The 14,858-nt window shown below is 42.0% G+C and overlaps 1 protein-coding gene and 1 long non-coding RNA gene across 2 annotated transcripts in view; both read left to right on the forward strand.

Moving 5' to 3' along the window:
* The first annotated feature begins 6,068 nt into the window (after positions 1-6,068).
* Positions 6,069-12,973, forward strand: rragca (Ras-related GTP binding Ca). The gene is made up of 7 exons (XM_076971679.1): positions 6,069-6,436; positions 7,136-7,339; positions 8,858-9,057; positions 10,108-10,222; positions 10,511-10,653; positions 10,887-11,035; positions 11,206-12,973. The coding sequence occupies exons 1-7, from the start codon at positions 6,257-6,259 to the stop codon at positions 11,358-11,360; spliced, it is 1,146 nt and encodes a 381-aa protein (XP_076827794.1). The 5' UTR covers positions 6,069-6,256; the 3' UTR covers positions 11,361-12,973.
* A 239-nt stretch (positions 12,974-13,212) lies between these two features.
* LOC143474269 (uncharacterized) overlaps positions 13,213-14,858 on the forward strand; it is a 35,814-nt gene continuing 34,168 nt past the window's right edge. The window contains exon 1 of the long non-coding RNA XR_013120715.1: positions 13,213-13,362. This is a non-coding gene — a long non-coding RNA (uncharacterized LOC143474269). The remainder of the gene's footprint in view (positions 13,363-14,858) is intronic.

Here is a 14,858-nt window from a genome sequence, read left to right on the forward strand (position 1 = left end):
CTCCTGTGATACTGTCCATGTAAATATTTGGGAAGCTTCATGCTATAGCAGGGCTGTCAGGGCTGTCAGGGCTGTCAGAGCTGTCATCTTACAACCATTCTGTCTGCTCTAATGCACGAATACCCTGTGAACTTGAATCATGAGTTTTATGCCAAGAGTGATTGCATATGTAATTGTGTAGGTTGTATATGTAGATGTACAATATACTATTTTTGTACAAAATTAGCACATGCTCTGGATATGCCTTACGAGCATGTTAAGATATATGATTATAAAACTACATAATTTTCCTTGCTTAGTACGAGCGTTATCAGACGGTTCTGTAGGGCAATAGCACCATCTTGTGGGCAGAAATTGCAACTATGAATGCTTTAACATATCTTTCCTTGTCTAAATAATCTTTATACTAGGAAAGAAACAAATACCAGATAAGGCTTCCAGCTTCGTTAACCTGACCTTTTGACTTTTTAATACTTACCTTATGCACTCCTTAACCCTTTGGTCCGATGTAGCACCATAGAAGTCCTGTCCCAAACACAGAGCACAAAGGGGGAAACCCACCCGCAGTACAGCAGCAGGCCTTCACAGGCCAGGGATACTGCACACACAGAAACATTTGTGCACAGTAATTGCTCTATGATTAGCCTAACGGTTTTAATGGGGCAAGACTAAATGATGGCTGAGGGAGCCTTACATAATGGAATGACAACGATAAAGAATACAGCGCATGTGAATCACCCAAGGGAAACGTTTGGGGAATGATGATTAATGATAATAGTGCATTTAGGCCTATTTAAAATTATCAAAATTTTATCTTGATAGCATTTTTTTTCTTAAAAAGAGCAAGTAATAATAATAAATCAGTATTCATCTGTAATAATTAAGCCTAAACACTGAAAAGCTTTTGCCACTCGCTGTCAATAAAGTCTTTATGTGAGATTTTGTCTCTGGCATCTTAACGTTTTTGAGAGTGAATCTGCCAGAATCATTCAGATCATTTCACAGAACTGCTCCTGCATCTCTATTACCATCATCAAATGTAGTTGTAGTTGTAGTTGAGGAGCGATACCTCTTTGGCCAATTTATGGAATTGTTACAGGATTTTCAGCTCTACTCAATTTGTCCCTTCACCAACCTATCATTTCACTATGTATTGTGTATTACCTATTGTATTATTCTTTTTTTCCCCATACAAAGTGTTTTGTCAGCTGTAATTCTTCATCAGTAACAGTATATTGCTTCAGGTGTAGGCTAACACCTAAAAATAATGCATTTACACCAATATTATAATGCATGCTAGAAAAGCTCTACATTTCCAAAGTAGCTCAAAATTCTTGGAAATTATGTATTATTGGTATATCTGGATGACATAAAAGGGGAGATCAACTATCACCACCCCCGTAAGTTGCTGGAAGGTGACTGGTGCATTACAAAGCCTGATTAGCATATGGTACCATTCAAACGGTCCAAACAGGGTGGTCAATTTTCCTCACTTACCCACATTTGGACAGAGGCAGCTGTCAAATCAACCTCTACCATGGACGTAATTTTGATTTCAAAAGTGGGGGGGACATAGATTCGTCGCTATTTAAATATTTGGTTTTAACCGTAAAAACTGGGGGGGACCAAAGCCGGCTTTTGAAAAAGTGGGGGGGACATGTCCCCCCCCCCCCCCCCCCCAAAATTACGTCCGTGACCTCTACCATTTCCTAATGTGTCGAGTGAGTCTTCCACATGTGGGGGAGGATACGCATCTTTGCATGAGATTAATGTAGAGCTATCACTGTTCTCAAAAATCTCTCCCTATCAACGACTTACAGGTCTGTTTCAGGATGCCCTGCTGGACAAGGCTTTGCACGTGCCTTTTAAACTCTCAAAAATGCCTGGAACTCACCTCATGCTTCTCTGAGGGGGCATCACATATAAGGATCCTATGCTTTTCAAGCAGACCCAGGAGCTCTCCGCACTGATGAGAACCAGGTGATGAAACAAGGACATCGTAATTCACCTGAACTGGTACAGCTGACCTCCATCACAGCCCTGAAGGTGGCAGTCCACCCGCTTGACTGCCTTTACATGCAGGACCCCCATCGCTCTGCTCCGTGATGGCCCCTTCAGGACGTCCAAGACCAGGGATGTGTGAAGTGAGATTCAATTACTGTTGTAACCTCTGACCTGTGTCTAAAGCATGATTTATATTCACACCAGTCTAACTTCAGTAGTCTCCAAATGCATTTCCTCTGAGAGTACTAGACACCTCTTTTGAAACTGTCTCACCTGTCCTGTGGAGTCCTCTAAAGGACTGTTATATAGGAGTATTACAGAGGACTATTCTGTTTGCCTGAGGCATTGAGAGCTCCTTTCTATCCCCATGTTTAGGTGAAACAGCTTGGTTCTTTCTTCCCTCGCCATGTGAGCAGTGATGACTTGTGTACCTTGACTCTCTCCACAAACACACCTCCCTTTGCCGCCTTTCACAGACATTTTCCTTAGTCTGCTCTGCTAAAGTTCGCCTTTCTCTTGACCATGAATGACTTGATACAAAAGATAGCTGCCTCTCAGGAAGACATGTATAACCTGGTAAAGTGTATCAAGGGTCAACGCAGGAGTAGCATTTACAACACGTCTAGAACAGGTGCAGCTTCAGGGGCTGCTTGGTGCAGGTGTCTCCTCTTCCTCTGACCAGGTGACTGAAGCCTGCATCATGTGCAAGACTCTAATCTTTTTCACCCTCCTCTTCGTTTCATGTCTCTAAAAGTCATCCCCTTAAGCCCAGGACCAACTGCTCTTGAAACTCGCTGTCAGCATCAGGAACATGTTTGGAATCCCTTCAGGACCCCATTAGGGTTTACTGCAAATCATATGCATAGGAGCAGAATGTCTGATCAGACAATCATCTGTTTTCCATCATAAAACTTTAATCTTGTGCCTACAGGCACCTCATCAACAAAATCTCATCAACACTCTTCTCCTCTCAGCATGAACCTTAATCATCCCTGTTTCATCCCGTAGTTGCTGTCTGACCAGTTCAATACGATCCTAATCCGTTACTTTCAGCAAAGGATTTCACCGCTGTGTCCCACTACTTAATTACATCTCCTGGTTTTGCAGCTTGCAACCAGCTTGCATTTTCAGGGGATGTACACAAACGCTGGGTTCTCTGAGCAGCAACATGTTGACCAAGAACAGGTTTTGCCAAGGAAATAGCATCATGTTTTTATTCTAGCCTGCTGCGAACCTCCAAACGGCTCTGCCAGTCTGACGCACCTCTGCTAATTCGCTCTTTAGCTACAAGTCTAAAAACACATTTGCCCTTTGCCAGAACTAAGACAGGTGAGTGTTACCACTAAAGGTGGTTAGATATCCTCCCAATCAAAACAAACAACCCCCTGGATTAACCCCCAAACCACCTGGATTAATGGTTAAATTATACTAACACAAACCTCAGTCTTAAATGAAGCAGTAACACAATGGATAGCAGTGTGAGATAGCTGTACAAATTAGCTTTTGACACAGATACCAATCACAGATAATGATGACTATCAGCAAAAGGAGAGTCCACACAAAAAACATAGGATATAAATCTAGACAGGTTAAACTTCACCTAGCCTCATACTGCATTGCATTGGGAGGGTTAGGGTTAGGGCTGAACACACACAATATATATATATATATATATATATATATATATATATATATATATATATATATATATATATATATATATATATTAGGGGTGGGACGCGATTAAAAAAATTAATCGAATTAATCGGAAGCTTTGTAATTAATTAATCGAAATTAATCGCATTTTAATCGCATTTCAGTATTTAACATGAGAAATATTAATTTAAGTTTGAATGATGAATGAATCAATGAACATAATCATAAACTTCAACATCTTGTTTATTTTTCCACTAGTCTACTACGAAGACCAATATATGTGTAGTGTGCAGAAAACAGTTCAGAACATTGGAAATTCTGACCAAAAATGTTGTTTAATTTAGGGAGTTTTGCTCAGGATATTGGAAGAATTGAAGTAAATCAGAAGATGTTTTTTAATACCATTTTAGATGGTAGACTTTCTTTAATTTCCCAGGCCTCTGCCATAGGCATCTTCATAGTGCCTAGAAGTGGTCTTCTGCATGCTCAAAGCAAATGACTGGATCTTCATCATCTATAGATTCATCATCTATAATATGAGCTGTCACACCAAGATCATTCTTGTTGCTAACAGAGGTCCAGTGATCCCCAGTCAGAGCCACATTTGTGGCACTCTTCACAATAACCTGTTTTAATTCTTTCCTCATCATACAGCTGCTGGATTTTCTTCGACATTGTCTTTCTGGGGTGAGTTTCCCAAAACTTTCTTAGTGTCAAGTACTTCGTCACCTCGTTCTTACGTACGAGGTTAAGAAGTACTTGGCGCTAAGAACGTTTTGGGAAACTCACCCCTGGACGGTAGTTCGTAACTTGCATCAGTTGACACAATTCGCAGCGCTTCTTGTAAGCATTTATCTTCGACCACAGAGAGCGGACAACACAAATAATGTGACGCATCATGTATAAACGCGTGCGGAGTCGCGCGCTACGGCCATTCGCGAAAGTTTAATCCAGTCTTAATGGTCCAATGAAGGTCATTTAAAAACCAGGACGTTTCCTCACAGGATGTGAATTACGTACGTTTGGTCACCCTATCGTACTAGGAATACATTTAGCAGCTAAGTTATCATTACTGACCTGCGCGTTAAGCTGGGCGTACACTGTGCGATTTTTGGCCCATTTTCAGACGATTTTTCACTCGTTTCGGCTCAATCGCGTGTCGTGCATCGTATAGTTTACACAGGTAAACGAGGAACGATTCACACCTCACGACCAACTCCCGATCAGAAATCGCAGCGTCGCAAGAACACCAAACATGTTTGAAATTCAAATCGCTCCTCGTGAGAGTATCGCACTGTTGAAGCAGCTCCACGAGCCGACTCTCCCTGCGATTTAGTCGTACAGTTTGAGCTGGAGCTGAGTACACGATTTAAAATATCGCACAGTGTACGCCCAGCTTTAGCCGCAACATGTTTTGCGTTGAGGTGGTAACGAAGGGTGGAAGTGCTCCTGTGATAAGCGAACTCCTTCCTACATAAAGTGTAAATAACACTATTTTTGTTTGTATTTCCATCTGAAAGTTTCTTATATTTAAATTTCCCATCCACCAGCGTAGCCTCTTCAGTCATCTCCATCATGATCATCTTATTGTGTGTCCATAATCTGTATGCCCGGAACTCGCGCACTGAGAAACATTCCACGGTGCAAAAGTGTCTCGTCCGTTAAATGCGTTAAAATGCGTTAATTTTTTTAGTGCGTTAATTTTCCTGTAATTAATTAATCGAAATTAACGCGTTAAAGTCCCACCACTAATATATATATATATATATATATATATATATATATATATATATATATATATATATATATATATATATATAATAAATATTATATTATAATTTTTTAAATAAATGGTATTTCTTAGTATATGGTACTATGGCAAATAGACAAACAAACTAAAGAAATGATTATCTGGATAACTGCTTTGCCAAACAAATTACTAAAAAACGAAACATTTTGTCCACTATGTTATGCACAGTAGCTACTTTGTATAGGCTACTTGTGTTATACAACGTAGCCAATAGTTCTGAACCTGACAGCCAGCGTCAGCTTACACTGCGTTTGATCTCCAACAAGTTTTTGACTGTCAGCTACAAACGTGACACCTCAAGGTTCACGCCCAGAGTCGCTCTTGTCCTAGTCTGAAACTCGTGAAGACGCTGCCAAGACGCCTTGCACACACACACACACACACACACACACACACACACACACACACACACACACACACACACACACACACACACACACACACAATAGTGCAGTCAGGTGACTGTCGAGCACATGACTCGAACGGATCTCCCCGCGTCCCCCGGGGCTGCCGCGATGACTGACGGAACGTCGAGCGAACGGGCGTACGAATAGCCCGCAGCCCGTCCAATAAGCGTGCAGGGGGCGGGACTAAAGTAATGGTTTCGTTTCAGGGGGGGAGACACTCGTGACGGAAAAACGAGTATTGCCGCCCGACTTTACTCACCTCTATTAATAGACGTTTACTGCTTATTCACGCTCGGTTCGATGTGTGCTGGATGTATAACCACCGTCCGCCAAAGCAAGTCGGCGTAAAGTAGAGGTGGGCGGGAGGACTCGGCTCAAGATGTCGATTCAGTACGAGGAGCCGCTGGCCGACAGCTACGGGGTGGCGGACTCGTTTCCCAAAGACTTCGGCTATGGCGAGGAGGAGGCCGACATGGAGGACGGCCAGGCGCCCTCCGACAGCAAGCCGCGGATACTGCTCATGGGTCTGAGGAGGAGCGGCAAGTCGTCCATTCAGAAGGTACAATGAACACCGAGAACATGCGAGAAGACTCAAGCGTTCAAGCCTCTGAATCCACCACCACCGTCTAGCTGGCTGAGTGGGCTAACTAGCCAAATAAGCCTGTTAGCATAGCATAGAATAACATAGTTAGCCGGCTAGCGAGTTAGTTTGCTAACAAACCAACTCTCACAACCCTGGACTAGGCCAGATACATCCTGATTAACTGATGAAGCAAACTGCAAAGTAGAGAGAGTCAAAATAAATGACTTGCAATTCCTTCATCCCTTTTGAATAGGTGTTTTATTAGACACATGATATATATATGGTGTGATGTAATAATAATATAATAATGGAAATTATATATATATATATATATATATATATATATATATATATATATTCAAAATGCAAATTTGGCCTCTTTTTTATTGTAAGTATGCTATTTATTATTATTGAACATCGGGGTGGCATTTTTTTAATTAAATAATTACAGGCATTTGTTATTCATTAAAAAAGTATTAGTCGAACATTACCACAAACATTGTATGCCCAAAACATTTGGCTGGAATGTTTTGCTTGAGTTGGCTAGCCATCAAACACAGTGTATTAGGTACAACATGGACCTGCCCAGAACATATTAAGGAGCGTTTTGAATTGGCATAAATTGTTTCTCTCTATTGAAAGTCTTTTAATTCAGAGCTGTATTTCCCCCACCAGGTGGTGTTTCATAAGATGTCCCCCAATGAGACTCTGTTTCTAGAGAGCACAAATAAAATCTACAAGGATGATATCTCCAGCAGCTCCTTTGTGAACTTCCAGATTTGGGACTTTCCTGGCCAGGTGGACTTCTTTGACCCCACCTTTGATTATGAGATGATCTTCAGGGGAACTGGAGCCTTGATATTTGTTATTGATGCACAGGTAAAAAAGAAACCTCTTAAAACTGTTCTCTTTTAAAGAGATTAAAGATGAGGCACATCTACAGATGGATTTACATCTGGCCAAATAAAAGTATTTTTGTTAGAGAAGGTGATGTATATATGTTTACATACAAGTTTATATCAATGTTTTGACCCAACCAAGTCTTCCTTGGGTTTGTGAAACCAGACTAGCACCTGACTGCACGATTTCAACATTTCATATGTAAATATTACAGTGTTACTTTGGACACTTGAAAATAATCCCCACTGGTTAATGAGCAAATGTTGAGGTTGTTGACTCGGGGCCATTGCCTCCTACAACATGGACACATGTTTGTAGTGCTAGAGCCCGTCTCAGCCATAGTCTCAGTGCCATGGGCTGATTGATGGCTGTCTTTGGCAAGCCATTTGTGATGCTACAAGCCTCCTTGCCCTGTTGACTTTAAAAAGCTATTGGCTTTCTGTCTTGTACCTGCAAACCTTAAATGCTAACAAAGCACTGAACAGTTCATTTACACTGATGCTTCAGAATATCGTTAGCATATTCTCTCTCCAAATGCAAGTATAACGCTCGCTCTGTATCACCCTGAAAAACAGGACGGTGTCCCAACATTTCAGGTGTAGCTTGTTTAACAGCTCAAGTTTTAGGTGAAAGCCAAACGTAGGAATTTGTGAAGCTGTTTAGTTGATGTTAAAAATGCTATAGTTCCATTTAACCTTTTAAGATGCCAATTTTTTTAAGTTGCTTCACCATTGTGAGCCAAGATGATGGATCAAGATGGTAGTTGAACCATGGCTCAGACCGATTTTGAGTTAATCTAGAGTTCAGTCTTCTAGTCTTCAGGAACCGGTTTTTGTCTCTAACAAAGCCTGAGGCACTTCAAGTATGGATAGATAAAGCCGAGACATCTGACGGGGCTCTTGTGGCATTTCTGTTCATTTGAGCTGGGGTTTTCATAACAGGTTTTGATTACTCAATCCATCTCGACATATCCATCTTATAAGCCATTAGACATCCCACTCGCATTCTTAAAAAATGAGAAGTAGCTCGTTCCTTGGCCAAAGTGTATCTCGTGTCTTCTCAGCTTCAGGCAATAACGGTACAATCCAGCATGTGACATTTATGCAATAGGGCAAAGTAGACAAGTACAGAAAAGAACAAATGATCGTTTAATTAATCTTTTAATGTTATAAAATATAAATATTCATGTGTAGCCATTCAAAAGAGCTGCTTGTTGGAGTAGTGCATGAAATACTGTGGAAATAGGCTACATTCTTCATGACCGCATGTTTGCCTCTTAAGTTTATAGCTTTCCCTTAGTCACAGGGAATTGCTGCCTCTTTGTTTGAAAAACACTACCTTCCGTATACTTAAGGTTCACCTCTGCTATGCATGTCATTCTGGGACATCTCCCTTGCACCGTGCTGTCTCTCTTTTTGTTCCCACATATCCAATAAACTGTGTGATTCAGGGAATATAGTTGCTCACATGGCTCTGTGACCGCTTGGTCTCTCCTAGGACGACTATGTGGAGGCTCTGGGCAGACTCCATCTCACAGTATCTCGGGCCTACAGAGTGAATCCTGAAATAAACTTTGAAGTGTTCATCCATAAAGTGGACGGCCTATCGGACGACCACAAGATTGAGACACAGAGGGACATTCACCAGAGGGCCAACGACGACCTAGCTGATGCCAGCTTGGAGAAACTGCATCTTAGGTAAACTTGAGCTTCCTGTCGTGGGTATACGAGGCGCCGTTTCTTCCAGAATCCCTGAGAGGAGTGACCTTTGTGTCTCATTGTTGAGGGTTTGGTGGTGTATGTTGTGTTCCTGTACATTCTGACGAAGGCACACTTCTGAAATTTTAAGCCAATCAAAGTTCTTCTCTAACAGCTTACAACCGTTTCATAAGATACGTGCTAATGTATAAATGAATTCACCTATACGTATCTGCTGTACTGATTGATTGGACAGTGTTCTTTGTGTCACAAGCTTACTATTGAAGTTCACGGTTCAGAAATTTTTTTGTTTTTTTGATGTCATTGATGTCTTTTTCTGAGATGCACAGTATTTCACATAGACAGACTGAAAAGATCTGTGTGATTTTTACTTTGAGGGAAATACACAATTGCAATTTCAGACAATTCAATATTTTAAATAGTGTATGCTATAGCTACCTTTTAGCATCGTGCCTTGCCAAGAAGAGTTCACACAAAGATGGAAATATCTATTCCACACTAAGCTCACACATGAGTCGAAAAGAGATTGTTGTGGATTTGACATCATTGTGTGAAGGGCTTCAGTAGAATAAATGAGGAGTAAGGCATGTGTTTCCAGGATCTGCTGGGAAAGGGAGTGGCAGACCTCCCGTCTTCCGCATAGTCCACTTAGCTCTGCCACATTCCCCGAGGCCCCTCTGGAGAAGCCCTGGCTGGGCACAAACACACATCAGCCTCCTGCCATTCTTTATTTGCCCAGCCAAGTGCTGGGATTGTGTGTTGGGTGTTGCCACCAAACCTCCCAGAGTGCTTTTCCTACGGTTCCTCAGCCTCCGACATGCCAACTCTGCTGCCTGACCCTCTGGCCTGCTGGCATGTTCCATCATTCCTGCTTCTGCTTGGCACAAGTTTGATCTGGTGTAAGGGGCAGACTGTTCTACTTAATTGTGTTGTTGCAAGTTCCCTTGTGATGATGTAAGGAAACTTGTGTAGCATTCTGTGCACCTGTGATCTTCACCGTGATTTTTTAAAATTCTCTGTCTTTTACAGCTTCTATTTGACGAGTATCTACGATCACTCTATATTTGAGGCCTTTAGTAAAGTGGTTCAGAAACTCATCCCTCAGCTGCCCACCCTGGAGAACCTGCTCAACATCTTCATTTCTGTATGTGCTTTGTCATCTTCTAACATAACTGCCCTCGTTTTTCTCATAAAAATTTATATATCAGACTATGTATATGCAAGTGTCCGTGTTATTGTGAGAAGATAATGAAACGAAAAGAGTCTGTGTTTCACTCGCAAAAAAAAAAATGGTGGCTTTTCCACATTTCTGAATCATGAGCATCTGTTTGTTTTTGTATTCGTATTGTGTTGATTGCTGACGTATCCTGTATTGAAATGGGTGTTGTGCATTATGTTCTTTTCTGTTCATTCCTGTGTCTCCACATGACAGAATTCAGGGATTGAGAAGGCCTTCCTGTTTGACGTAGTTAGTAAGATCTACATAGCCACAGACAGTTCACCGGTGGACATGCAGTCCTATGAGCTGTGCTGTGATATGATCGATGTGGTCATTGACGTGTCCTGTATCTATGGGTAAGTGCGAATTCATGTATTATTCACTATTGTGGTTTACCTTGCTTCATGTGTTTGAATGCTAACACTGCTTGGGCCATGTGCATTTTGTGTATAAAAATGTAACCACTCTTACTAACCTACAGTCTAATATTTCTTTATCCTACAGTGACTGATATTAAGGTGTGTCTGTTGTGTACTTTGGAACGTGGTGTCCATGTCCTGCTTTCTAACTCATTATTTTAACTACACAGTTTAAAGGAAGATGGCAGTGGCAGTGCGTACGATAAGGAGTCGATGGCCATCATCAAACTCAATAACACCACTGTCCTCTACCTGAAAGAAGTCACCAAGTTCCTCGCTCTTGTCTGCATCCTGCGAGAGGAGAGTTTCGAACGCAAAGGTTCAAACTCATCTATACAGCAGTGAACGTTCCCAGTGCATTCAAGTTGTTTGTTCAATACTTTTAGAACAGTGGTCTAGTTTTTCCGATACGTTTTTCCGATACTTATTAACCTCGTTTTGATTATAAAATTCTGTGCTGTATAATGAACCGTCCTCTTTGCCTTTCAGGCTTAATAGACTACAATTTTCACTGTTTCCGGAAAGCGATTCACGAGGTGTTTGAGGTGGGTGTCTCGACGCCGCGGTCTGGGCTGCCGCTGGCCGGCACGCCCTGCATGATGAAGGCGCTCGCCCTGAACGGGACGCCCAGGAGCACGGTGTAGACGCCACGCGGCCCGGCGGGGGGGTGCAGAATCACACGGACGCAGGAGGCAGCTCGAACACGGCAAAGACAGTAAGCGGGAGGCACGGCGGCGTGCCGGCCCCTTCTCTCTGCTCCCGCAAGCCTTAGACCCTGGAGAGACGGGACTCCATCCCACCAAACCCCCCGCGATGGGGCACACGCTGCAGCCTCGGGGGGGGCATCGCTAAGCTACAATAGGACAGATGGGAAGATGTATGAAGAGAGGCGGGAACCACAGCCCTCTTTGTGCGAGCAAAGGCATTAATGTACTGTCCGGGAAGACTGACCGCAGCGCACGAAGAGCGCCCTGACTCTCTGTGCAAGCACTCTTCACTCCGAGACTTACCTGGCCAACACGCATTGCGCAAAAATTAAAAAACCACTGTACTGTTTTGCTGCTAGTCACAAGAGGTGATGGAGTGGGGCCCCTCGTTTAATCCTCAGCAGTTGTAGCAGAGACTGTGGGATGATGCTAGACCCTGTGCACCCGTTTGACTAGTCTGGCCAAGTATACACACATATGAAGCCTCATGTAGAGCTGACCTGCTTACAAACTCACATAATCCTATTGCCCTTACTGTTGATGCTTTGAGGGTTTCTAAGGAGGGAATGGACTGAAATGATCGTGTGGCGTGTGTGTGTATGTATGTATTTAGGTGAGTACTGAGTCAGGTGTAGGATTCTCACAGATATTGTGACCTTACACAGGGGTGCTCAACAAAAACACAAGTTAATTTAAGTTTTTTGTGTGATTATGGAGTTCTAAATGGAAACGAACAGTTCTTGGTGTCCCAGTACATGCCGTAGGAACCCGTGGAGGGGGCAGCGGTGTGATTTGTCAAAATGTTCACAAAACAATGGGAACATTTGTGATGTCAGTGCACTCAAAACAAATATTGATTTCATGTGTGTTTGGGATGCAGTGAACATGCCCCTTAATTTTAGTTTCTTAATTTCAAAATGAAGCGTTTATTTCTGTCGACTCTGATCAATTGTGTAGCCTTAGTCTCACAATGTGAATGTGCTAAGTGTTGCAGAAAGACATAATTGTAGAGTTATGCTGTAGGACACTGTGACTGTGCTCGTGTCTTTTAGTTGCTTAGACTCCGAGACCTTAGTTACCGCATCCTTCGCACATGGCTGTTTAAGACAGAATGACCTTTAGAAAAATGACATTCCGAAGATTTGGTGCCCGAATGTTTGTGTTGACTTTGGTATTCTCTTTCTTCACAGAATTGCCAATATTAATCTTGGCTTGGAAAAGTAACCATGGAGAAAGTACCATTGCACAAATCATAGGGTTCGGTATTTCATGTTCTCAATTATTTGTCCATTCCAGGCATGTGTGCAGCGTCCTTCCAGGTTGTCATATTCAGCAAAACATTTTGTATGTAATTGTAGGGGTATATGCGCTAACTCAATATGAATGAAATCGGAGAAGGAAAACCACCACATTTCTGATTTAACCATTAACTGGGATGTCTAGGTTTCCTGTGATTCTTGCTTCTCGGACTGCATATAAAGTTACGTCTGTCTTCTGTTCTGCCAAAGATTTTCTGCCATTCACAAGAAATAAAACATACACAACTGAAATATCACCGACTTCTTCGCTGTACATACCTTGTGAGAAGTAGTAAGATTGTGCAGTTAATAATCCCATGTTGTGCAACACCATATTCTTAATTAAAATGATGGTATGAAGTATATTTTAACCCTTCTAGACAGAACTGGCCATCCTGTTGTAGCAGGATTAAGTTAAGTGGTGTTCATTATTCATTTAAGAGAGAATGGTGATGTAAATGAAACCCATCAGTGATCTGAGTTGATGTGATGGACTAGTATTCTTCAGCTGGAGGGATGCTTCCTTAGTGAGGAGCATCACCCTTTATTAAGACCTGCATGCTCTTCTACCAAACCAAAACTGAGTTGACACCTCTGATTGTGGTTAGGCCACTGATGCAGGAAACACACCTAAGCAGAGAGTAAGTTGTTTCATTATTTGGTAGTATAATGTTTTTAATTTGAGCTTTTTCTTAAGAAGAAATATTGTACTTTGTTTGGTGTCTTGACAAACCATGTGGACCATATACAGTGGATACAGAAACTATTCAGACCCTTTGCTGTGAACTCGTATTTAACTCACATGCTGACCATTTCTTCAGATCCTCCTTGAGAAGGTTCTACTCCTTCATAAGCGTCCAGCTGCAATTAATTACACTACTTGTACTTGATTAGGAAAAGCACACACCTAAGACCTCACAGTTCACAGCGTAGATGAAAATCATGAGGTCAAAGCAATGGCTCGAGCTCAGAGACAGAATTGTGGCAAAGCATAGATCTGGCCAAGGTTACAAAGGAATTTCTACAGCGTTCAAGGTTCCTAAGAGCACCTCCATAGTCCTTAAATGGAAGAAGTTTGGGACGACCAGAGCTCTTCCTAGACCTGGCCATCCAACCAAACTGAGGAATCGAGGGAGAAGAGCCTTGGTGAGAGAGGTAAAGAAGAACCCAAAGATCACTGTGTCTGAGCTCCAGAGATGCAGTAGAGAGATGCGGAAGCTTCTCAGTGCAAGACATAAAACCCTGTTTAGAGTTTGTCAAAAAACCCAATATATGAGGAATAAGATTATCTGGTCTGATGAAACAAAGATTGAACTTTTTGGTGTTAATTCGGTACATGTGGAGAAACCCAGGCACTGCTCATCACCTGCCCAATACAATCCCAACAGTGAAACATGGTGATGGCAGCATCATGCTATGGGGATGTTTTTCAGCTGCAGGGACAGGACGACTGGTTGCAATTGAAGGAAAGATGAATGTGGCCACGTTCAGATATCCTGGAAGAAAACCTCTTCCAGAGTGCTCTGGACCTCAGACTGGGCCAAAGGTTCATCTTCCAACAAAACAATGACCCTAAGCACACAGCTAAAATAACAAAGCAGTGGCTTTGGAACAACTCTGTGACCATTCTTGACTGACCCAGCCAGAGCCCTGACCTAAACCCAATTCAGCATTTCTGGAGAGACCTGAAAATGGCAGTCCACCAGCGTTCACCATCCAACCTGATGGAACTGGAGAGGATACACAAAATCAGGTGTGAAAAACTTGACTCATGGTTGTACTAGATCAAAAGGTGCTTCTAATCAAAACTGAGCAAAGGGTCTGAACGTTTATGACCACATATTTCGTTTCTTTTTTAATACATTTGCAAAAACTTTTACATTTGTTTTTGTCTAGATGGGTTGCTGAGTGTACTTTTAATGAGAAATAAAATGAACTTTTATGATTTTAGCAAATGGCTGCAATGAAACTGAAACATTTAAAAAGGATCTGAATACTTTTCGTACCCACTGTAGTCTTATGCTAAATATGAATTATTTTTTCTATTAGGCATATTTAAGTGATGGAGCAGGTTAACATTTCTCTTAAAATGTCAAAGCCTACCTCTAAAATGTAAAGTTTAATTTTCACTTATCAG

Source organism: Brachyhypopomus gauderio, chromosome 13 (assembly GCF_052324685.1).
Source record: "Brachyhypopomus gauderio isolate BG-103 chromosome 13, BGAUD_0.2, whole genome shotgun sequence".
NCBI classification, from domain to species: Eukaryota; Metazoa; Chordata; class Actinopteri; order Gymnotiformes; family Hypopomidae; genus Brachyhypopomus; species Brachyhypopomus gauderio.